Genomic DNA, 20,558 nt, shown 5'->3' with positions numbered 1-20,558 from the left:
GACAGTGCTTGCCTGCATGTCTGTCCAATTGAGGCCCCATAAAAACTGAGGGGGATTGAAATCTGCCTTATGAAGGAAAGAAAAGAAACCAGCACCCGAGTTTGCTGGTGGAGAAGCAGGATTTTCCTAGGCCTCAAGAAGGCAAAGCTGAAGGCAGGAAAGATCCCAGCGGCAGTTCGGGCACCAGCCTGCCAGGGGCATCGCACACTGCACTGCACATCCTGCCCCGCAGCGCCAGCGAGGAAATCGCCATCACTTCCTATGGCGCTGCCAGCGCCCAGCGCCTCCCCCTGTACAGAAGAGGAGCCTCTGTTCTGCCACAAACTCCCATCCTGGGGCTATGGGAGCGATTCTGCCACAAACCCCTCTTCTCCTCTTCCCGAGCAGTTGCAAAGGGGTTGCTTTGCTGTTGTAAGGCATTGCAGCCTGACAGAGGCCAAACCAGTGAGCTCTGCTGTGCTTTTCCAGCAAGGTGACAGCACGGTCACAACTTGGCTGGAGTGGTGTGAGCCACAGAGAGTGCCCTGACTGCACACAGCGCTTGTGCCCCATCGGGCTGTGCTCGGAGTCCCTGTAAAGGTGCTGTGCTCGGGGTCCCTGTAAAGGTGCTGTGCTCGGGATCTCTGTAAGGGTGCTGTGCTCGGGGTCCCTATAAGGATGCTGTACTCAGGGTCCCTGTAAAGGTGCTGTGCTCGGGGTCCCTATAAGGATGCTGTACTCAGGGTCCCTATAAAGGTGCTGTGCTCGGGGTCCTTGTAAGGGTGCTGTGCTCGGGGTCCCTGTAAGGATGCTGTGCTCGGGGTCCCTATAAAGGTGCTGTGCTCGGGGTCCCTATAAAGGTGCTGTGCACGGGATCCCTATAAAGGTGCTGTACTCGGGGTCCCTATAAGGATGCTGTACTCAGGGTCCCTATAAAGGTGCTGTGCTCAGGGTCTCTGTAAGGGTGCTGTGCTCGGGGTCCCTATAAAGGTGCTGTGCTCGGGGTCCCTATAAGGATGCTGTACTCAGGGTCCCTGTAAGGGTGCTGTGCTCGGGGTCCCTGTAAGGGTGCTGTACTCGGGGTCCCTATAAGGATGCTGTACTCAGGGTCCCTATAAAGGTGCTGTGCTCAGGGTCTCTGTAAGGGTGCTGTGCTCGGGATCCCTGTAAGGGTGCTGTGCTCGGGGTCTCTGTAAGGGTGCTGTACTCGGGGTCTCTGTAAGGGTGCTGTGCACAGGGGGCTGTGCAGAATCTCCATCCACAGCGAGCAGAGCCCATGCCCAGGTTCAATCCTCGGGGTGCGTGCCCAGGGTCTCTGCAGGGGTCGCTCTGTGCTGTCCTGGAGTCTCTGCGCGGGGTCCACTCGTTCGGTCCGTCGGGGGATCCCTGTCTAGGGTGGTGCCATCAGCCAGGCAGGGTCAGGGGATGTCTCAGCCCCACCGGGACCGGACCCCCACCGAAGCTTCCCACGGCTCCCCGGGCCCGCCGGGGCCGCGCCGTTCCCCGGGGCCGCCCCCTCCGGATCTGGGCGGGGAGCGCCGGCCCTGCCGCCCCCTCCGGCCCCTCCGGCCCGGCCCGGCCCCGGCCCATCCCGTCGCAGCCGCATGGGGCCCCCTGGGCCGGCCTGACCCCTCTCCGAAGCCCCTCTGCCCCCGGAGACCGGCCCTGCCGAGGAGCCGCGACGGGACCCCCCGGCTGCCCCTTCCCGGCCGGGCCCTCCCGAGCTCGGAGAGACCCCCACGAGCCCCGTCCCCAGGGGCAGCGGACCCCTGGAACCTCCCCGGGACTGCCCCGGCCGGACTCCTCCGACCCCCGGCGAGACCCCCCGACTCACCCCATTGCTGGAGCAGATACGCCGAACCCCTCCGAGACCCTTCCCCGGGGCCAGGGACCTCCCCGGGCCGCAGGAGCCGGCACCCCTGGGGACCCACCGGCCGTCCCCGCCGGGGCCGAGGACGCCTGGAGCCCCCCACGAAGGCCCCGGTCCCCCGGCCCGCGTCCCCGCTCCCGGGCTGGCCCCAGTGCGCAGAGGTTCCCGTTGCCGGGGCTGGGGGCAGCCGGGCTGAGCCCACTCCGAGCCGGCGGGGCAGCCGGGGGGTGTCGCGGAGCCCCGGGGGGGCTGCGGCACCCTCGGTCTCCCCAGCTCGATGGCGGCCAAGTGGTTCAAGGAGTTCCCATCCAACCTGAAGACGGTTTCAGAGAAGGCTCGGCCGGGAAGCGGGAGCCTCGGGAAGAGCCGCAAGAATTCAACGGCTGAGCTGGGGGGGTACCGGGCGGCCGGGGGTGGCAAGGAAGGGGGCAGCCGGCTGTCACGGGACAACCTGCAGGGTCTGCTCCAGGCCGCCACCGGGAAGATGAGGAAGAATTCCCGAGTGGAGGGAGGCACGCCGGAGGGACCCTCCAAAACCTACATCAACCGCCTGATCAAGGTGGAGGCTTCCGAGAAGAACGGGAAGGGGCACCCCGGAGCCCTGCCTGCCAGCCTGCCTGCCCCCGAGCAGGACAAGGGGAAGCCCCCCAAGACAGAGACGGTAAGGCAGGGACTGGGAGCCGGGGGCAGAGGGGGAGATGTGGGGAGCGGGAAGCGCTGGCAGCTTTAACTGCTTTGGTCTCCGACTCATTAGCCTGGCTGACTTCATCCTTTTATCCTGCCCGGCTCCACTGCCTTTTAATTCCTTCAAAGCTGCCTTCATCCCAGCTGCCCTTCATCACCCATTCGGGGGTGGGGGGGCACCCTCATCATAGCCAGCCTGACCCCAGAGCTCATCTGCTGGTTAAACAAAGGCTGATGCAAAGCTTTTCTGGAAGCTGGTCTTTCACCCCTGCACAGCCTTGGGAGCACTGGGTGCTCTGCAGGGTTGCTGTCACCCAGAAGGGTCCCAGAGCTCCACCCAGGCTCTTCACCATCATTGAGGGGCATAGGAATGGTCTGGACTGCCCCCACCCAAAGGTGTCACTGGGTGCATCCTCTGGGGTTGCGGCACGGCTCCATTTACCCCAGATAAGCCGCCATCCTTCCCTGGGGACCCCAGTGTGCCTGTTCCCTGCCTGGCTCTGTGCTGGTGACATCTCTGCCACCCCTGCTGGGACCCCCACGGCCCCCTGAAGCCAGACACGCCTGTTCTCTGCCCAGGTCATCATCCTGGAGGATTACGCAGACCCTTACGACGCCAAACGCACCAAGGGGCAGCGGGACGCTGAGCGCCTGGGGGAGAACGATGGGTACATGGAGCCCTACGATGCCCAGCAGATGATCACAGGTAAGTGCCACGTTGAGCTGTGCCACAGCAGCACAGCTGGCACCACTCCCCGGGCAGGAGCCTGTGGCTGCCCTCGGAGCCACCCGGCTCAGGAGGCTCCGGGAACAGGAAAGCTCTCTCCGCTTCCTGCGGCTGCGCGGGGCCAGATAAGGAGTGGGAGCAAGGCCGGACACTGACCTGTGCTGGCCGGCCCCTCAGCCGTGTCCGTGACCTGCTGCCATCACCCACGGGCACATGTGGCCACTGCAGAGCCCTCCATGCCCCCCAGCCATGCCAGGGTACCACCCCCCAAGAGCTCCCCATGGACGTGGCCCCCAGGCAGCGACACCCCGGCCGGCGTGGCCACCGTCCAGCTGGCCACAACAACAGGAACTGACTGGGCCGGAAGCTGGAAATAAAAGATTTGCTGCTGATTTTTTTTTTTTTTTTTTTTTCCGTGCGGGGCAGCCCAGGCTGTTAAGCAAGGACTGGCGCCGTGGGGAGAAGCAGGGGGCTGGGAGGGGCGAGCCCCTGGGGCGGCCTCCCGCTCATCTGAGCTCCAGTTTGGGGTGTAGCATCCTGCTGCCATGGAGCCCAGCTGGCCCCACTGGCGTGGGCCTGTGGCGCCAGCAACGCCAGGGCTGGACAGCAGAGCAGGCGCCATGAGGATGAGGATGAGGATGGGCCCCTTCCTGCTCCAGCTCCTCCCGAGCTGGCTCCCAATGGGGCGTTGCCGGCACATCCATCCCTCACTGAGGGCTGGTAGTGGGATTGGGGGGGTCTCAGGGGACACACAGACCCATCCCTGACCCACCATCCCTCTTCCCCACAGAAATCCGTCGTCGTGGCTCCAAGGATCCCCTGGTCAAAGCCATCCTGCTGCTGGATGGCCCCGGAGAGGCTGGGGAGGGGGGTGCCAAGCTGGATCTTGCCAAGAGGCTGGGGGGCAAGGAGGTGGCAGGGAAGGGGCCACAGCTCTATGACACCCCTTACGAGCCTGGGGAGGGGGTGGCTGGGGGGACCCCAGAGCGCAGGGTGAGGGCTGGGGATGGGCGCCTGCCCGAGAACGACGAGCGCCCGGCCGGGGAGTATGAGCAGCCCTGGGAGTGGAAGAAGGAGCAGATTGTCAAAGCACTGTCAGGTAGGGGACAGGGACAGGGTGGGAGTGAGCATGGGGGGAAGGGACAGGCGTGGGGGGGGAATGGGGGTGGCAACAGGGACAGGGATGGGGACAGACTTTCTAGCAGGGCTTGTGACAACAGGACAAGGGCAATGGTTTTTAACTATAAGGAGCACTTTAGATACAAGAATTTTCTTGGGCTGGGGGTGGTAAGGCACTGGCACAGGTTGCCCACAGAGGTGGTGCCTGCCAGGTCAGGTTGGATGGGGCTCTGATGTAACTGAAGGTGTCCCCTTTCATGGTGGGGTGTTGGACCAGATGGGGACAGGCACATGGTTGGAGAAGGGGTTAGGACTGGCAACGGGGGAGGTGCTGGGGCTGGGGACAGGCATGGAGCTAGGGATGGGGATCAAAAGTAGAGGTGGGGCTTTGGGGGGCTCACATCTTGTCCCTCCCAGTCCAGTTTGAGGGCTCGGAGCGTCCTAAGGAGGAGACTCCGCGGCAGCACCTGCGCCAGAAGAGCTGGACCCCCAAGATGCTGAAGCCGGCGGGCACCGAGCACAGCGAGGGGGAGCGGGTGGACCCCGCCCTGGCGCTGGAGAAGCAGCCGTGAGTGCGAGGCCGATCCAGGCGTGGGGAACGGGGCGAGCAGGGACGGAGTGGCCGCTGTTCTGCCACGGCTCAGCGTCGCTCCCCGTGTCCCGCAGCTGGTACCACGGGGCCATCACTCGGGCGGAGGCGGAGAGCCGGCTGCAGCCGTGCCGGGAGGCCGGGTACCTGGTGCGCACCAGCGAGAGCGGCAGCGGCAAGTACTCCATCGCGCTCAAGTGAGTGTCGGGGTGCCCACAGAGATTGGGGGTGTCCCACCCTCCTGGGGACGTGCGGGGAATCCTCACCCTGGGGCGCTGCTTCGGCGGGAGTTGCCCCTGGTTGTTCCCACCAAAAACCCTGATGGGGAGGGAGCACCCGCACCCCGAGGGATGGCACCCCCCGATCCGGGGGGGACCCAGGCATCCTGGTGTGAGGCCGGGGCGGAGGGGGGGTACGGCGTGTCCCCCTCCCCGGCGCATTGTCGGGAGCGCCAGCGGCGTTTCCTTCCTGAGGAAGTGCAGCCCCTGGAGCCGAAACAATCAGAGCGGGACGGGAACAAACAGGGGTGGATACGGCCGCGGGGCAGGCGGGCGCCGGGGGGCTGGCGGCAGCACTGATGCCTGCTGGCCGCCCAGGACCAGCCAGGGCTGCGTCCACATCATCGTGGCCCAGACCAAGGACAACAAGTACACGCTCAGCCAGGCCAGCGGCGTCTTCTCCAGCATCCCCGAAGTTGTGCACTACTACTCCACCGAGAAGCTGCCCTTCAAGGGGGCTGAGCACATGGCCCTGCTACACCCCGTCCACTGCAAGCTGCATTAGCGTCGCCTGATGCCGCCCCCGAGTGGCCTGCGAGCCTTCCCCACCCCGAGGCATGAGACAACGATGGGCATGAACCACGGGAAGGGTCCGGTGAGAGAAACCCTGTCACGTCTGCAGTCCTGAAGGGACCCCGCTCCTGGACTCCAGCAGGGCTGTGCCCCTTTCGCTGGGACAATCCTGACCAGAACCGTGCCCGAGCTGGGGGCATGCAGTGAGACTGGCATGTGTAATGATCTAGTAAAATAAACTTGTTGGCTGAGAGGGAGCAGTGGTCCTGGGGGCTTGGGCTGGGCCTTGTGCTGGCAGGAGTCACCACAGTTTTGGGGGCCAGTGGTACTGGGGCTCCCCCAAGAGCACATCTGCATCCTGCCAGGCTTTTTATAGCAGGGGGCCAGCAGAAGGGAAGAGGAACACGGTCCCCAGGGTGCCTGAGCACCCTCTTCCCTCGAGCTGTGGTTTCCTGCCCGGGTGCAGCTGCAGCTCCCTGGGCTGTTGCACAACCCAGCACAGGGTGGGCACTGCAGGGCAGAGGAGGCACGGCTGGGGTGCAGGGTTGGGGTGCAGGGTTGGGAGTGCAGGGTTGGGGTGCAGGGTTGGGAGTGCAGGGTTGGGAGTGCAGGGTTGGGGTGCAAGGTTGGGAGTGCAGGGTTGGGGTGCAGGGTTGGGGTGCAGGGTTGGGAGTGCAGGGTTGGGGTGCAGGGTTGGGGTGCAGGGTTGGGAGTGCAGGTTTGGGAGTGCAGGGTTGGGAGTGCAGGGTTGGGGTGCAGGGTTGGGGTGCAGAGCAGGGAGTGCAGAGCTGGGAGTGCAGGGCTGGGGATCTGTGGCAGGAAGACGTGCACAGCACAGAGGGTACAGCCTGGGAGGCACCACTGAACCACAGAGCACAGCCTGGGGTACATGGTGGGGCTGCATAGAGTACAGGAAGGTGAATGAAGTGGGGTACAACCCCACTGGAGCCACTCCCAGACAATGGGGGGACTGCAGCGACCCCTCTGCCACCCCACTCCCAGCAGCCACTCCAGTATAAATCCAAAGCATTTATTTGAGCCACATTGTCCTGTTTCCCCAACATGTGTTTTAAAAAGGAGCCCCAAGGGGGCTGCAGCAGAGGTATGGGGCTGATCCAGCCAGGCCCTCCCTCCCTGATCCCTGTGGCACTGTAGGGACCAGGCCCTTCCTTCCCTGTGGGACCCCCAGACTGGGTCCCAAGCCAGCTCCCAAGCTCTGGTTCCAGTGCTGTCACTCCTGGCCATCCCAGCTTGGTGCTGAAGGTGCCCCCAGGACCCAGTTTGAGTTTTTCCTAGCTGCTCCCCATGGGGGATGGCACTGATTCTCCTCCTCAGAGGCTTGTCCCAACCACAGAGCCACCAGATACTGGGGGGAACTGCTCCCAGAGCCATATCAAAGCCTTGGGACCCTCCATCCAACCCCCAAGCACCTACCAGCATGTTCAGCCCCTGGCTACTGCCCTGAGGAGGAATAATCTGCCTGAGCTGTGTGGAGCCCTCCAGGGGCTGAGGGGGCAGGGTGTGGGAGCAGAGGGGTATCACTGAGGGAGGGTGGGGGTAAGCTCAGAGGGACCAGCATGTGCTGCCCCTCGGCCTCTGGCTTGGTCGTCTCCTGGCCACTCGTCCACCACATCTGCCTGTACCTGCAGGGGAGAAGAGAGGCTCCAGGTGAGGGAGGGGGCAGACACAGCCCCCTGGGCCAGCCTCCCTGGCACTCACCTCACCACGATGCCAACAAAGAGGGCGATGCCAAGGAGCAGACTGCCCCCGGTGACCAGGAAGGCGTAGGGGGATGCCACAGGATGGGTGCTGGATTCCATGACAGACCCTGACACACAGAATGGGTGAGGATAAGGGACTGGGTGTCCCTGCCCCCCCATCCCCAGTCCAGGAATCCTTCCTCACCATTAGTATCATCCTCCTCAAAGAGCCTGGGGTGCAGTGTCACCCCATAGGTGCCATCTTCTGTGGGGACCTGCAAAGGGTAGGGGGGCACAATGGGACAGGTCAGCCCTCATGCCCTGGTGTCCCCGTGTCCCACATGGGGACAGGAGACCCCTTCAGGAGCGTGTGATGCTTCCCGAGGCCGAGACCATTGTTACCTGTGAGCTGTAAGGCTCCATTTCAGAGGTGAACTCCCAAGGGTCTGCACAGAGAGGGGGGGAGGATGAGACTGGGAGAGCCCATGCTGAGCCCCCAGTCCCAGGGCCCCCCAATCCCCTCCTACCTGTCCAGGGGGTGCCCACAGCCTCCTGGCTCCACTCGCTCCACGTGCCATGGCCAAACTCATCCTTGGCCCTCACCTGCACCACGTGCCTCGTTCCACGCCACGCATCACGGATGTCGAGCCAAGTTGTCATCACCTGATCGACCTGGAGGCGGGGACACGGGGCTGGGGACAGTCTGGCCAGGGACAAGGGGCGTGCGAGCGGGCGGGGTCTCACCTCCGTGAAGGTCTGGGCGGGCTCAGGGCGGTAGCGGACCTGGAAGCGGAGCCAGTAGAAGCGGGGGTCCCAGGAAGGGGGGTAGGACCAGTTCACCTGCAGCCGCTGTGGTGCCTTCTCCAGAGCCTGCACCGTCACATTCACCGGCGGGTCTGGCCTCACTGCGGGGGGAATGGGGGCTCAGGGCCTCGCACCGCACCCTCACCACCCCAGCTCCCAGCCACGGGCAGCACTCACGGACACTGCTGAGGGTGATGATCTTATCTTTGCCAGCCGAGCCACCGGCGCCGTTGCTGACACACGTGGACACCACGAGGCTTTTGGTATCGTCAGTGCCAGGTGGCACCTTCAGCCGGCAAACGAACTTCTGTGCCTTGGAGAAGTAGCGGCACCGCTGCTCTGTGGCATTCTCAGCCACAAACCTGCGAGGTCACAGCTCAGGGAGGGCTGCAGTGTGCTCCAGGCACAGGGCAGCTGTGGGGGACATGTCCTGCGCTGTGGGGTCCCCAGCAGTGTTAGAAAAAGGGTCTGTGGGGAGGGATACATTCTGTGCCATGGGCACATGGGGCCATGGGGAAGGAACACGTCCTGTGCTGTGAGCTCCCAGCTACCAGCAGCTGCTAGGGAAAGGGTCTGCAGGGAGGCAAGCAGCCTGAGCCATGGGGTCCCAGATGGCACCAGGTCCATGGAGAGGGACGTGTTCTGTCCTGTTGGGGTCCCAGCCCATGGTGGATGCAGTGGACAGCACTCACCTCCTCCTCACCCAGAGCATGGCCCGCGTCCCTAGGGACGGCTTCTTCTGCTGTGGCCACTCACACAGGACATCCTTGTCGTGGCTCCGCCGGTAGCAGGACACCTGGGGAGTTTCAGGGGGCTCTGCAGGCAAAGCAGGGAGCTGCTGGGGGACAGGGGCCATCACAGGCATTGCTGAGAGGGACATTCCCACCCCAGCGTGGACCCACCTGCCACCAGCAGCCGCAGGGAGCGCAGCAGGTGGCTCCCCACGGAGCAGCTGTAGTGCCCTGAGTCCTCGTAGCGCAGCTGCCTCAGGAGCAGCGTGTTCCCCTCTGCCAGCTGCCCTGCTGCTCCCTGCTTCTCCACCTGCCACAACACCGTGGTGTTTGCAGGCACCTCGTCCTGGCAGGTCAGAGTGATGTTGGCTCCCAGGCGGCCCAACACCGTGTCCCGTGGCAGTCCTGGAGGAACAAGAGGGGAGCAGGTGATGAAGGTGAGACCCCAGGGTGTCCCTGGAGATGGAAGGCACCCAATCATCCGCTCCCCATGTCTGGTGATTGCTGGGGGTCAGGGCACTGAGCTGCAGAGTGGCTCCTCGCATTGTGGGAGATGAGGGGTCTGGTGGTGGGGAGCACAGCTCGGGGAAGGTGGCACACAGGGACTGGTGGTCCCGGGAGTCCCTGGGTCCAGTGCCAGAGGGGTTAAGTGACTGTGCTGGCTGCCGGCCCTCGTCAGGCCTGGGCAGCGCTCCCGGCTCCTTCCAAAGGTCAGCGGCCAGCGTGAACCTGCTGTTCCCTTTGGCTCCTGCTGCTGGGAACGCACCCAGCACCCACGATATAGCACGGGGACACGGCACAGCACCGGGACACAGCACCGGGACACGACACAGCATCGGGGATAGCACCGGGACACAGCACCCGGGACACAGCACCGGGACACAGCACCGGGGACACGGCACAGCACCCGGGACACAGCACCCAGCACCCACCAGCACCCACCAGGACCCGGACACAGCACCGGGACACCGCACCCAGCCTGAGCCCCCACTGCCCAGGGGTCCCGTACCACCCCCCGCCCGCCTCCCCGGGCCCGGCTGAGCTCCTGTGGGGCCGGCGCGGATCCCCGTGTGTCCCCTCGCCGTGCCCGGACCCACGAGGCCCAGGTAGCGGCAGAGGCTCGGGGCCAGCCCCGCTCCCGCCCTGCCCGGTGCCGGTCGCACTCACCGGCGGGGCCGCAGGGCCGCCCGGCGGCCCCGGCGAGGTGCAGGAGGAAGCGGAGAGGAAGGAGAAGGAGGAGAAGCGGCCCCGGCGGCCGCGCCATGCGCCCAGTCCCGGGTAGGAAAACATCGGCGGCGGCGCCGGGGTTGTGAAAGCGGCGAGGGGCGGAGCGGCACGTGCGCCCGGGGCCGGGCGGGCCAACACCGCCCCGTCCCTGCCCCCGCTCCCCGGGACCTCCTCCTCCCCCGGATACAGGACACGGCACGATCGGCTCAGAACATTATTTTCTTTTTTGTAAATTAAAAAAAAAAAAAAAAAGAAAAGCTGTTTTGGGGTTGTTTTTTTGGTTTTCCCTTAAGAATTATAAAATGATACTATTCCGCCAGAAATTATCCAGCTCGATCCGCGGCCCCTGCACTGAAACAACCCCAAAACCTCCCTAAATCTCCTCCAGCCCTCATCAACACCCGTCTTAATAAGCTCCTCTTTGGTATCGCGTCCCTGGGAGCCCAACAGCTCCAGAGGCTCCCCAGGATCCCCGTTGCCCACCCACACTTCAGTCCCGCAGGAGCTGGAGAGGAGGAGGAGGAGGGAGGAAGCAGAGGCCGAGCGTTGCGCAAGACCACGCGTGGGAGTGAATCACGGCAGCCGCCAAATCCGAGCCTCCCTGTGGTACACAACACTTCCCCTTTCCGACCCAGCACCCACCGGCCTGGGGAACCCTGAGGAGGGTGAACTTCCTCCCCCCTTCTCCCTGTACCCAGCCAAGAAATGAGTCGCTCTGTAAACTCAGAGTATTTTTCCCTTACCTTTTTTTTTTTGTTTGTTTGTTTTGGTTGCTATTTTTTTTTTTTGGTGGGGGGGAGTCTTTTTTTTCCTTTTTTTTTTTTTTTGTTTATATTAAAAAAAAAGACACGTGGGTGAAGGCCAGGGAGAGGCCACACCGTCCTCCCACAGCCCTGCACCTCTGGTACATACATTCATGTGCGATGGGGCGTTTGCACTCAGTGGAATTGAATACTGATGGAGGAGTGAATGGGGGGTGGGGTGGGGCTGATGGTGATGACATCCATCCATCCATCCATCCATCCATCCATCCATCCATCCATCCATCCATCCATCCATCCATCCATCCATCCTTCCTTCCTTCCCAGGGAGGGACAGACTGTATTTTTTGGCTAGAAGGCGACAGTCCAGACTCCTCCAAACCTCAGCACTGGCCCCCACATCACCTCTGCTCCTACCATGAGACCCTGCTGACAAGGGGCTTTGCCCTCCTCAGGGCCAGGGGCAGAGGAGGGGAGCCCCCAGCTGCACAGGAGGGGATGTGACCCCCTCCAGCCTCACACCCTGAGAGTCTTGTCGGCCACGCCACTGGGGCTGCCAGCGCTGCTGCCCTCGCCGCCCTTCTTCTTCCGCAGGGTGTCAATCCAGCTGGTGCTGGGGCGGGGGGCAAAGCTGGACAGTGCCAAGGAGCTAAGCCTCATGTTCTTGCCAGACATGATGAGCTCCCCGAAGCCCTCCTGATGGGAGAAGGCGTAGCCAGAGCGGCGGGAGCCCGCACGCCCTGCGTGCTGCATGCACCGGTGCTGCGTCTTCTGCTTCTTCCGTACCAGCTGAGTGTAGCGCACCTGGGGACACAGGGCAGGCTCAGGGGCCTGAGGAACCCCCTCTCCTCAGGGCTGGGACCCTGTGAGTGCTCCTAGAGCCACGCACTCTCACCGTATCCGAGAGCTCTGGTTTCAGGTCCAGCTTAAGGAAGCGAAAGGCCACAACGGGCACGATACAGACTACGGCGGTGAGGGCGATGGTCAGCCAGACCGTGGGCTGGGCCAGCGTGTTCTGTGCATTACCTGGGGGAAGGAATGAACCCAGTGAGGGCAGGCCAAGGCAGCTCCTGCTGGGGTGGGAACATGGGGCGCACAGGGACTCACCCACAAAGCGGAACTGGTTGGGGAACATCCGGAAGAGGCCGTCGCTGTGCATGGTGAAGAGGATGGCGAAGTAGGCGGCCAGGCTGCCCCAGATGAAGAAGTGGTTGATGGCTGTCCAGAATCCTGTGTCTAAGCCGATCTGGTGGGGGGGATGCAGGAAGAATCAGGGCTCAGGGGATGCCTGAGGTGCCTCGAGGGTCTGGGGCCGAGTAGCCACGTCCCTACCTGCACACTGACGACAATCACGAGGGAGGTGGCGACAGTGACGGCGAAGGACTGGTAGTCGGCCAGCTGGGCACCATCATCACGGGTGGCATCAGCAAAGACGCCATAGGGGATGAAGAACATGAGGATGGAGGTGTAGATGCCCTGGGCAATGCAGATGAAGAACTCCCGCTTGTTGAAGAGCAGGTTCAGCTGCCCAGGCTCGTAGAGTTTGGGGTACTCCATGCTCCGCTGCTCTGGCACATCCTGGGGGCATGGGCACCTCCCCTTAGCCCTGGGTGGGAGCAGCCTCCACCACAGTCCATGGAATGACAAGGACAGCCTGACTCAGGCACCCAGGCAGCCCTTCTTCCCACAGGGTGGGTACAGACCCCTCACACACCCAGGGATCTCTCACTACCCCCTGCCATACCTGGTCAAAGACACCCATAGCGAGCACAGGCAGCGATGTGTAGACAATGTTGTACAGCGTGATGAAGTACTGGTCATACACTGTCTGCATGGAACAGAGCACTCAGCAGGGCACAAGACTTGCCCACCCTGTGCCTCAGCCAGCCCCCGAGTCCCTGTGCCCACAGCTGCAGGGACAGGAGAGCTGTCTCAGCCCCCCAGGACTGCCCACCCTGACCACAGGCTCCTCACACACTGCACGCTGGATGCCAGGCTCTGCCTCCTGGCTCAGGATGAGTCCCCACGGGGGAGTCCATGGACCTGAACACGCTTCAGAGCCGAGGAGCCCTGCAGGAAAACCCTCCCCAGCTCTCAGTGAGAAAGGCCACCAACCCACCTGTGCTGAGAAGCCGCAGAAGAAGCCAAACCAGAAGTGGACCATGGTGAAGGCAAAGTTCTTATAGAAGAAGTAGCAAAGAAACTTGCACATGCGCAGGTAGGACCAGCGCCCATGCACCAGGAGCAGGCGCTGCAGGAACTTGAACTGGGAGAAGGAGTAGTCGGAGGCCAGCACGGCCTGGATGCCTTCCTGCCCACTGATGCCCACCCCAATGTGGGCAGCTGTGGAGGGAAGGAGAGATAGGTAAAGAGAGGGCTGCCAGGAGCACAGGGGACGAGAGCAGCACCCCCAGCATAGGCACTTTGTTCCTGTGGGGCACAGAGGGGTGAGCACAGAAGCTCCCATGGGCCCCAGGACGGTGCAGGGGGGTGGCCTGTCTTCTCCTGTGGTCCCCCAGATCCCAGGCCTTACTCTTGATCATGCTGACATCGTTGGCCCCATCCCCAATGGCCAAAGTGACGGCTTTCTTGTACTTCTTGACCAGCTCCACCACCTGGGCTTTCTGCAGGGGTGTGACACGGCAGCAGATAACGGCCTTGCAGGCACACGCCGTCTCCAGGAATTCCACCTCCATGTCTGCCTCCAGTGCATGGGCCTGCAAGGAGAGCAAGGGACAGCTGGGATCATGGTGCACAGCCAGGCCTTGTCCTGCCTGGCACTCCCAGGGCCCTACCAGGCTGTGCCCGTTGATGACCAGGGCGTATTCGCCCGCAATGGCTTCCAGCACTGAGGTAAGCTTGGAGGAGAGTTTCTCCTGGTAGGAGAAGCCATTGCACACAGAACGTGATGCATCCATCATCTTCTCCCGGGCTTTCCTGAGGAGAGAGGGGCCACAGGGTTCCATCTCAAGGCCTTTCCATAGCTCCAGCTCCCCCAGCCACAGCTGTGCCCCACACTGGCACTGCTCTGTGTCCTTTGCCCCACAACCCTCACCTTAGCTCCTCTCGCACCTCCAGCACAGTGTGGCCTGTGACCACAAACACCTCTGTCATGTCATCTGTCAGCATCTTGCAGGAGTAGCCGATGTTCACAGCTGTTTCTGTGGACAGGAAACCAGGGGCTGAGCCAGAGTCCATTCCAGAGAGAGCACTAGGGATCCCAGGCAGGTGGAATCCAGCCCACAAACATCCTCATCTCCAGCCAGCACCTCAGCCACGCCTCACCCTGCTTGTCCCCTGTCAGCACCCAGATCTTGATGTTGGCCAGCGTCAGGATGGCAATGGTTTCGGGGACCCCCTGCTGCAGTTTGTCCTCGATGGCCGTGGCTCCAAGCAGCTTGGGGACCCAAATGGGTGGGAGGTCAGCAGGGGTTGCCTGCAGCCACCACCAGCCTCAGCCTCCAGCCCACCTACCATCATATCATGCTCCACCTCATCGTAGAGCCGAGCCAGGTGATCCTCACGGGCCTCAGGGGCACTGCCAGCTCGATGCAGCCGCTCAGACCAGTCCTTGTAGTAGCTCTCCTCCAGGTCTCTGTAAGCCAGCACCAGTGTCCGCAGCCCCTCGCCAGCGTACTCCTGCAAGAGGTCAGAGCTGGCTGTGCTGGAGACCCTCAGTGTGTCCCCAGACCTCAGCAGCATTGCTAGGGCAGGGCACAAGCCCAGCTCAGGCTCCTGGGCAGCCACTCTTTCCTCCCCACGCTGCCTGCAGGACCCTGTCCTACACACATTGAGGTGGTCGGTGGTGACGCTGGTCAGCTCCTGGTTGAGGGGGTGCAGCCTCTCCAGCAGGATGGTGTCAGCACCTTTGCAGTACAGCCGGATCTTGCCCTCAGGGCTGCGCACTGCAGGGAGGAGGGGAAGAGATGCCTGGCTCAGGGATGCAGGAGCAGATCCTGCTCCTGCTCTGACCCCCAGTCATCAACCTGCTGATGCCTCCACTGTCACATCCCCATCAGTGCTGGACTGGTCCCCCAGCACACCACAATGAGCCCCGTGCTGCAGCCCCACGTGCCCTCCCAGCCCCTGTGCTGCGCTCAGGACCTCACCGATGACAGACATGCGCTTGCGGATGTTGTTGAAGTCCAGGATGGCCAGCAGCTGGTAGGTGATGGCCTGACCCAGCTCCTGCACTGTGATGGTCTTGGGCGTGCGGGACCGGAACACAAAGCCAAAGTTTCTGGCAGCTGTGACCAGCGCTCCCTCATCTGGGGACTGTGCCTTGTACAACAGCTCCCCTGCAGACAGCACGGGGCTCAGTGACAGTGTCTTGTGACCCACAGGGACAGATCCTGCCCCACTCTGCCTACCTTCACTCTTCTCCTCGGACATGACCGTGTGACAGAGCGAGAGCAGGCGGAAGAACTCGTGCACGTGGAGGTCTCCCAGCTTGACGGCTTCCAGCAGGCTGGGGTCCCAGAACTGGAACCGTGGGTCTGCCAGTGGGTTGAAGGAGAAGTCTACAGGCTCTGGCCTCTGCAGGGGCAAAGTTAGGGTTACCTCCCCGTGGCACTTAGCGTGGGCAGGCACTGAACTGACAGCACCCTTACCTCTCCCAGCTCTGCCTTGTGGCCCAGCATGTCCTGCACATCACCTGCAAAACAGGGCATGGAGTTAACTATGACAGAGACCAACACCACAGCAGCTGTTGCTGCCCCACAACGCTCTTGCTAAGCCCCCTTGTCCCCTGACTGCCCCAAACAGAGGTGGGGAGCCCCAGCCTGGCATCTGGAGCTCACCATAGCTGTGCCCGTTCACAGAGCACTTGCTGAAGACCATGATATTCTGGGTGAGGGTGCCAGTCTTGTCAGAGAAGATGTACTCCACCTGCCCCAGCTCCTCGTTGAGGGTGGTGGTGCGGGCTTCAGCCGGCGTCCGGCGCTTGGCACAGTACATCTTCTTGTCCCAGTTGATGAAGTAGCTGTGCCCAAGCCGGATCACCTCGACGCTGCAGGAGGATGGCTGGGTGTCACTGGGGCAGGGCAGCACACTCTGCTGAGCCAGCGACAGGCACACACATGCCCACCCCAGACCCTCAGTGCCCTGGGCACTCCAGCACCCCGGGTGCCCCCCATGGCTTGCTAGCCCCCACACCCTTCCCAGGGGCTGGCTTGCAACCCATTCCTGCTGACAGCCACCGCTAAGCCAGGGCTGGGGACCAAGGCAAGGCACCCAGGGGGAAGCCCATGGGGCTCCCCAAGCATCTCACACACCTACAAACCCTGAACCCCTCCCAAGCCCACAGGGCAGACAGCAATGAGTGGGAGGGGTGGAGGTGACACATTCTTACCTCGGGGCTAAGGGTGACAGAACCCATGCTGGGGAACGAAAAGAGAGAGAAATTAAAAGAGAGAGAGAAGGGGACAGTGCAGGAGCCTGGGAACTGCAGGAGGGCAGAGCAAAATAGCCAGCGTGCAGCCAGGGCAGGGAGAGACAGGCAGCCAGACACAGCCAGGGGGGCCCTGAAGGACCTGTGTGGTCCTTAGGTCTTGGGGTGTCCCTGAAGGCAGACATGGCCTGTCACCAAGAGAGTAGCCCACACCCACCCACAGAACACACCGTTCTGCCTGTGGATCTCCATCCCTGTCTCCCCTCCCCAGAGGGCACCCCTAATTTCTCATACACCCCATGCCCAGCCCCTCTGCCCCCTGCCCTACCTCACATAGAGCGAGATGGGCACCACAGTGTTGAGGATGATGATGTAGGACCAGAAGGAGAGGAAGCCAGAGAAGAAGGCACTGTGCACCCCCTCGTCCCAGGGCAAGTAGATCTGGAAGCAGACGCCCACCTCGTGCTCCCAGATGGCGTTGCCAATGGCCAGGATCACTCCCATGCACACCAGGAACCCAAAGATCTGGGGAAGGAACATTACATAAGAGCCCTGACTGGGTCAGAGCCAGGGCTCCCAGGATCTCCCTTCTGCATACCCAGAGCACCAGCGTGTTCATCAGCCGGTCGATGCTCGTCCGCTTAAATTTGGTCCGGCCGCTGTTCTGCATCAGTTTTGTGTCAGGTCCTGGGGAGCAGGAAGGCTTAAGGGTTTGTCTTTCCCTCCCCTGTGTGCAGCACAGCAGCAGCTGCTGCCTCAGCCCACCTGCAAAGATGACGAGGCCAAAGCACCACTCAGTGTTGCGCAGGACGCAGCCCCGCAGCAGCATGTTCTGGTTGCTCAGGGGGTACTTGTTCTCCTTCCAGTACAGTGTCCCACCAAACTTGTCCAGCTTGTTATTGGGGGGTTCACAGATCACCTCACCTGGGTGCACAGTATGGCTCAGCTGGGACTTGCCTTCTCCACAGGGCCAGCTCCATCCCAGTGCTCCCAGCACCATCCCTGGCTCCCCAGAGATCCGCTTCGAGCCACAGAATGACAGTGCCACGTGGCTGGTCCTTGTCTACCAAGGGTGACAGAGGAGGGAAGGTGGGGGGCTGCCTCGTGGCAGAGGGCTGGGCACAGGCACTCACCATCAAAGAGAGCCAGCTGGCTGGTGTCCCCAAGCTCTGCGGTGACAGGGATGGCCTGACGCACCTTCATGTTGGTCTCTCTGCAGGCAGGATGGCACCATATGGGTTAGAGACAGCCTGGCAGGGACAGCCTTTGCAGGTGCTCCTGCCCTGCCTGCAGCCCAGCCTCACTCCCACCTCTTGCCTCCCCTGGCCCCTCAAGGTGAGCAGGGACACCTACCCATCCAGCTCTGCAGTCTCTATGTAGCATAACCCATGGGGTTCGCTGCTGGAGAGGAGGAGGAGGTCAGCCTGCTGGGAAAGACTTGTGAAGGGTTGTGCCAACACTGGGGCTCCCCCATGCCTTCCCCAGGGAAGCTCCTGGCCCTTGGATGTCCTTGGAACTCCCTGGAGCATCTGCAAAGGCCATCCCTAACCCCATGTGTCCTTTGCACCATTGCTCCAAGTGCCCAGATCCTCAGAGTTCAAAACATGGCACCACTATGGCCCCAACTCTCCAACCTAAATGCAACTTCCAGGTTGGAAGTCCCTAATGTCCCCACCCTGGGCAGAGACAGAGGAGCACAAAAGCAAAGTGGGAGTGGCATCACACCCTTCCATGGTCCCTGTGTGCCAACCACCCTGCTGGAACCATACTTGTCTCAGGGCTGCACTCACCGCCACAAACTGGTTGTTCTCCAGCTTGATGATGTCTCCAACACGGACGTTCATCCACTGCTCCTGCCGAAGGCTGAAGAGGAAACACCAAACTGTAGTCAGGCAGGAGCCCTGCCCTGCCCACTGCCACGTCCCACAGGGTCCCTGGCTCCCTCTGCACTGCTCTGTGCCCGTGACACTCACACTCCACCGATCAGGACCTGAGACTGCCGGTTGTTCACCTGGTTGTCGCTTTTATGGCGGAACTGGGAGCAGGGGGAAGAGACAGCAGTGTCAGCCTCTTGGGGATGGGGTGCTGCACTCCCCCAGCATCTCAAGTGCCATGGCCCCAGACACTGAACCCCTGCACAGCATCCCAACCCCCTGCCCAGTGGGCAGAGGGGCACAGGGGGAACCACTCACGTAGTCATCGGTGGCATCTTTGACAGCTGTGATGGTTAAGACAAGAACCAAAGGCACGATGGTGGTAAACCAGGAGAGCGAAGAAATCTGAGGAATCAGCTGGGGACAGGGAACAGGAAATTACACAGGAACCAGCCAGCCCCAGGTCCATACTGCCCCTGCTCAAGGGTGCCAAACCTCCCCACCTCCAAAGTATGGCACTACTTGGAGCCCTCCTGTATGTCCAGGCAGGGAAGGACTGCACTCACCTGCAGGATGAGGAGGAAGAGGAAATAGGTGTTGGCCACTTCTTGGAACTGCTCGAAGAGGTTGACAGGCAGGAAGGTGACAATGTTGTACTTGGAGGTCTTGATGCAGTTGCTCTAGGAACAGATGGGGCAAGAAGAGGGTTTACAGGCTGCCGAGGCCCCATAACCCCCCAGGATGAGATCGCTCTGGAGGGCAGGGGCTGTGGCTCACCATGCTCTTTGGGGGGGGGTCAGGCTCCTGCTCCTGTGCTACCTCTGGCAGCTTCCTTGGGAAGCCAGTTCCTCAGGCTCAGTCACCAGCTGGTACCCTGGGACCAGCCTCCTCCAGCAGCAGCACCTGGCCCCCACAAGGGTGACCCCAACCCAGACCCCCCTTCTCCCCTTCTGCAGTCAGCTCTGGGCTGCCAAGGATAACCTCCAGCGTGGGGGGAGGTCAATGTGAGCACTGCCCTCCCTTGGCACCTTCAGAAGCTACCCCATGATCCACACTGGGATGTGGGACCGGGCTGGGATCTGGGCAGAGCCAGAGGGTTCGGGGCCTTGGCCAAGGATGGGTGGGCTGAATCCTCCACATGGACAGCACTGTGCCCGGCCATCCCCACAGCTATATTGGCATTCATGTCATCAGCACCATTTTTTCAGGGACAAATATCTATTTTGTAGTCATAACACCTCCCCCTCCCACCGAAGTGTGGGTGATTCAGACCCCAGCCTCACAGACCTGCCCGAGGAGCCCCGGGAAGGGGTTCAGCCCCCCTCATCCCTCACTCACTGCGTACTGGAACTTCTCGTTGTACTCCCGCGCGTTGGCTCGCACTCGACGCTCTTCCTCTACAACACAGCACCCTGTCACCCCCAAGCACCCCAACACCCCCTGTAGCTGCAGCCAGACAGCCCCAAAACCCTGAACCCTGACACCCCAATCTCCTCTCCGTCCTGGGAGCCAAGCTAGTCCCAGAATCCCAGAAGGCAGGGAACAGGGAGTCTCCCCAGCTGTGTCATGTGGTCCTGTGCTCCCCCATGCAGGACCTGTATCCCTGCCCACCTTGAAACCCAACCTTGCTTAACTGCACCTCCACTCCCAAACTCTGCATCCCCAGATCCCCCCAAGCCTGTAGTGCGAGACCCCCAGCTCTACTTACCTGTACTTTCAGAGCCTCAGATTTTGCATCTCCCTGCTCCCCCAGCTCGGCATCCTGAGGTCACCGGGCCCTTCCAGCCCAGACACTGCACCCCCAGAGGACACCTCTGCTCCCTCAGCCCTGCATTCCTGGATCCCCAAAGTCCGCCCTCCCAGCCCCGCTTAGCTGCATCCCCATCTCTGCATCCCCGGCCCCATTGCGGCTCCCCCGCCGCACCCACCGCCCCGCCGGGGTCGCGGAGCCGCTGCCACCCCTGGGACATCCCCGGGGCACGGCCCCGGCCCGAGCTGCCGCTGCCGGCCCGGCCCGGCCCGGCCCCCCCTCCCCACCGCGTTACTGAGGCAACGCCGCACCGGGGCCCGCCCGGGACCCACCCGGGCTTCCCCCGGGCCCAGCGCGGCTCCGCTTACCCGGAGCTTGGCGGGCCGCGCACCGCTCCATGTCCCGCGGCCCCGCAGCCCATGGGGAGCGGGCGGGCGGCCGGGCCGGGCCGGGGCCGCTGCCTCTGCCGCCGCCTCAGCTCCCCATGGCCGCGGCGGCGCCGGTCGGCGGCGGAAGTGAGGTGGGGGGCGCGGGGAAGCGGCGGAGCGCGGCTGCGGGGCCGG

The 20,558-nt window shown here is 62.6% G+C and overlaps 3 protein-coding genes across 7 annotated transcripts; 1 reads left to right on the top strand and 2 right to left on the bottom strand.

Moving 5' to 3' along the window:
- The first annotated feature begins 1,567 nt into the window (after nucleotides 1-1,567).
- SHE (Src homology 2 domain containing E) lies at nucleotides 1,568-6,012 on the top strand. Its single transcript, XM_066568206.1, has 6 exons — nucleotides 1,568-2,510; nucleotides 3,113-3,239; nucleotides 4,051-4,359; nucleotides 4,797-4,947; nucleotides 5,046-5,165; nucleotides 5,565-6,012. The coding sequence occupies exons 1-6, from the start codon at nucleotides 2,127-2,129 to the stop codon at nucleotides 5,749-5,751; spliced, it is 1,278 nt and encodes a 425-aa protein (XP_066424303.1). The 5' UTR covers nucleotides 1,568-2,126; the 3' UTR covers nucleotides 5,752-6,012.
- A 763-nt stretch (nucleotides 6,013-6,775) lies between these two features.
- On the bottom strand, nucleotides 6,776-10,411 carry IL6R (interleukin 6 receptor). Of its 2 annotated transcripts, XM_066568167.1 has the most exons (10): nucleotides 10,162-10,410; nucleotides 9,166-9,399; nucleotides 8,956-9,079; nucleotides 8,441-8,625; nucleotides 8,204-8,364; nucleotides 7,987-8,131; nucleotides 7,862-7,905; nucleotides 7,665-7,734; nucleotides 7,479-7,587; nucleotides 6,776-7,402 (listed from the first exon to the last, which is right to left on the bottom strand). In XM_066568167.1, the coding sequence occupies exons 1-10, from the start codon at nucleotides 10,256-10,258 to the stop codon at nucleotides 7,213-7,215; spliced, it is 1,359 nt and encodes a 452-aa protein (XP_066424264.1). In that variant the 5' UTR covers nucleotides 10,259-10,410; the 3' UTR covers nucleotides 6,776-7,212. The 2 variants fall into 2 exon arrangements, with proteins under 2 accessions (XP_066424264.1, XP_066424263.1); XM_066568166.1 differs by having other exon boundaries at nucleotides 7,987-8,364; nucleotides 10,162-10,411.
- Nucleotides 10,412-10,484: 73 nt separating this feature from the next.
- Nucleotides 10,485-20,484, bottom strand: ATP8B2 (ATPase phospholipid transporting 8B2). 4 transcript variants are annotated; one of them, XM_066568102.1, is made up of 28 exons: nucleotides 20,364-20,484; nucleotides 19,584-19,642; nucleotides 18,812-18,925; nucleotides 18,564-18,662; nucleotides 18,345-18,406; nucleotides 18,162-18,234; nucleotides 17,725-17,795; nucleotides 17,505-17,584; nucleotides 17,137-17,295; nucleotides 16,970-17,058; nucleotides 16,700-16,896; nucleotides 16,333-16,360; nucleotides 15,782-16,004; nucleotides 15,593-15,636; nucleotides 15,353-15,518; nucleotides 15,092-15,280; nucleotides 14,772-14,887; nucleotides 14,457-14,621; nucleotides 14,268-14,379; nucleotides 14,038-14,143; nucleotides 13,778-13,919; nucleotides 13,516-13,699; nucleotides 13,102-13,325; nucleotides 12,727-12,810; nucleotides 12,315-12,560; nucleotides 12,090-12,228; nucleotides 11,878-12,008; nucleotides 10,485-11,786 (listed from the first exon to the last, which is right to left on the bottom strand). In XM_066568102.1, the coding sequence occupies exons 1-28, from the start codon at nucleotides 20,392-20,394 to the stop codon at nucleotides 11,499-11,501; spliced, it is 3,621 nt and encodes a 1,206-aa protein (XP_066424199.1). In that variant the 5' UTR covers nucleotides 20,395-20,484; the 3' UTR covers nucleotides 10,485-11,498. The 4 variants fall into 4 exon arrangements, with proteins under 4 accessions (XP_066424199.1, XP_066424197.1, XP_066424198.1 ...); XM_066568100.1 differs by lacking the exon at nucleotides 16,333-16,360 and having other exon boundaries at nucleotides 15,782-15,990; nucleotides 17,725-17,798; XM_066568101.1 differs by lacking the exon at nucleotides 16,333-16,360 and having other exon boundaries at nucleotides 15,782-15,990.
- Between the last annotated feature and the right edge of the window lie 74 nt (nucleotides 20,485-20,558).

This window comes from Molothrus aeneus, chromosome 31 (assembly GCF_037042795.1).
Source record: "Molothrus aeneus isolate 106 chromosome 31, BPBGC_Maene_1.0, whole genome shotgun sequence".
Lineage (NCBI taxonomy): Eukaryota > Metazoa > Chordata > Aves > Passeriformes > Icteridae > Molothrus > Molothrus aeneus.
Note: the sequence above shows the minus strand (reverse complement) of the source record. Positions and strands in the feature narration are given on the sequence as shown.

Bases quoted from the DNA above. Each gene is read 5' to 3' on its own strand.
- ATP8B2 (XM_066568099.1), bottom strand. From the start codon at position 20,394: ATGGAGCGGTGCGCGGCCCGCCAAGCTCCGG. The intron at 14,888-15,091 runs GTGAGGTCCTGA...TCCTCCCTGCAG, and splicing joins CAAGCGCATGTCTGTCATCG to TGCGCAGCCCTGAGGGCAAG. The intron at 13,700-13,777 runs GTAGGGCCCTGG...CTCTCCTTGCAG, and splicing joins TCATCAACGGGCACAGCCTG to GCCCATGCACTGGAGGCAGA.
- SHE (XM_066568206.1), top strand. From the start codon at position 2,127: ATGGCGGCCAAGTGGTTCAAGGAGTTCCCATCCAACCTGAAGACGGTT. The intron at 3,240-4,050 runs GTAAGTGCCACG...TCTTCCCCACAG, and splicing joins TGCCCAGCAGATGATCACAG to AAATCCGTCGTCGTGGCTCC. The intron at 4,360-4,796 runs GTAGGGGACAGG...TGTCCCTCCCAG, and splicing joins GATTGTCAAAGCACTGTCAG to TCCAGTTTGAGGGCTCGGAG.
- IL6R (XM_066568166.1), bottom strand. From the start codon at position 10,258: ATGGCGCGGCCGCCGGGGCCGCTTCTCCTCCTTCTCCTTCCTCTCCGC. The intron at 9,080-9,165 runs GTGGGTCCACGC...CTTTGCCTGCAG, and splicing joins CCTGCGGCTGCTGGTGGCAG to AGCCCCCTGAAACTCCCCAG. The intron at 7,588-7,664 runs GTGAGGAAGGAT...TCTGTGTGTCAG, and splicing joins TGAGGAGGATGATACTAATG to GGTCTGTCATGGAATCCAGC.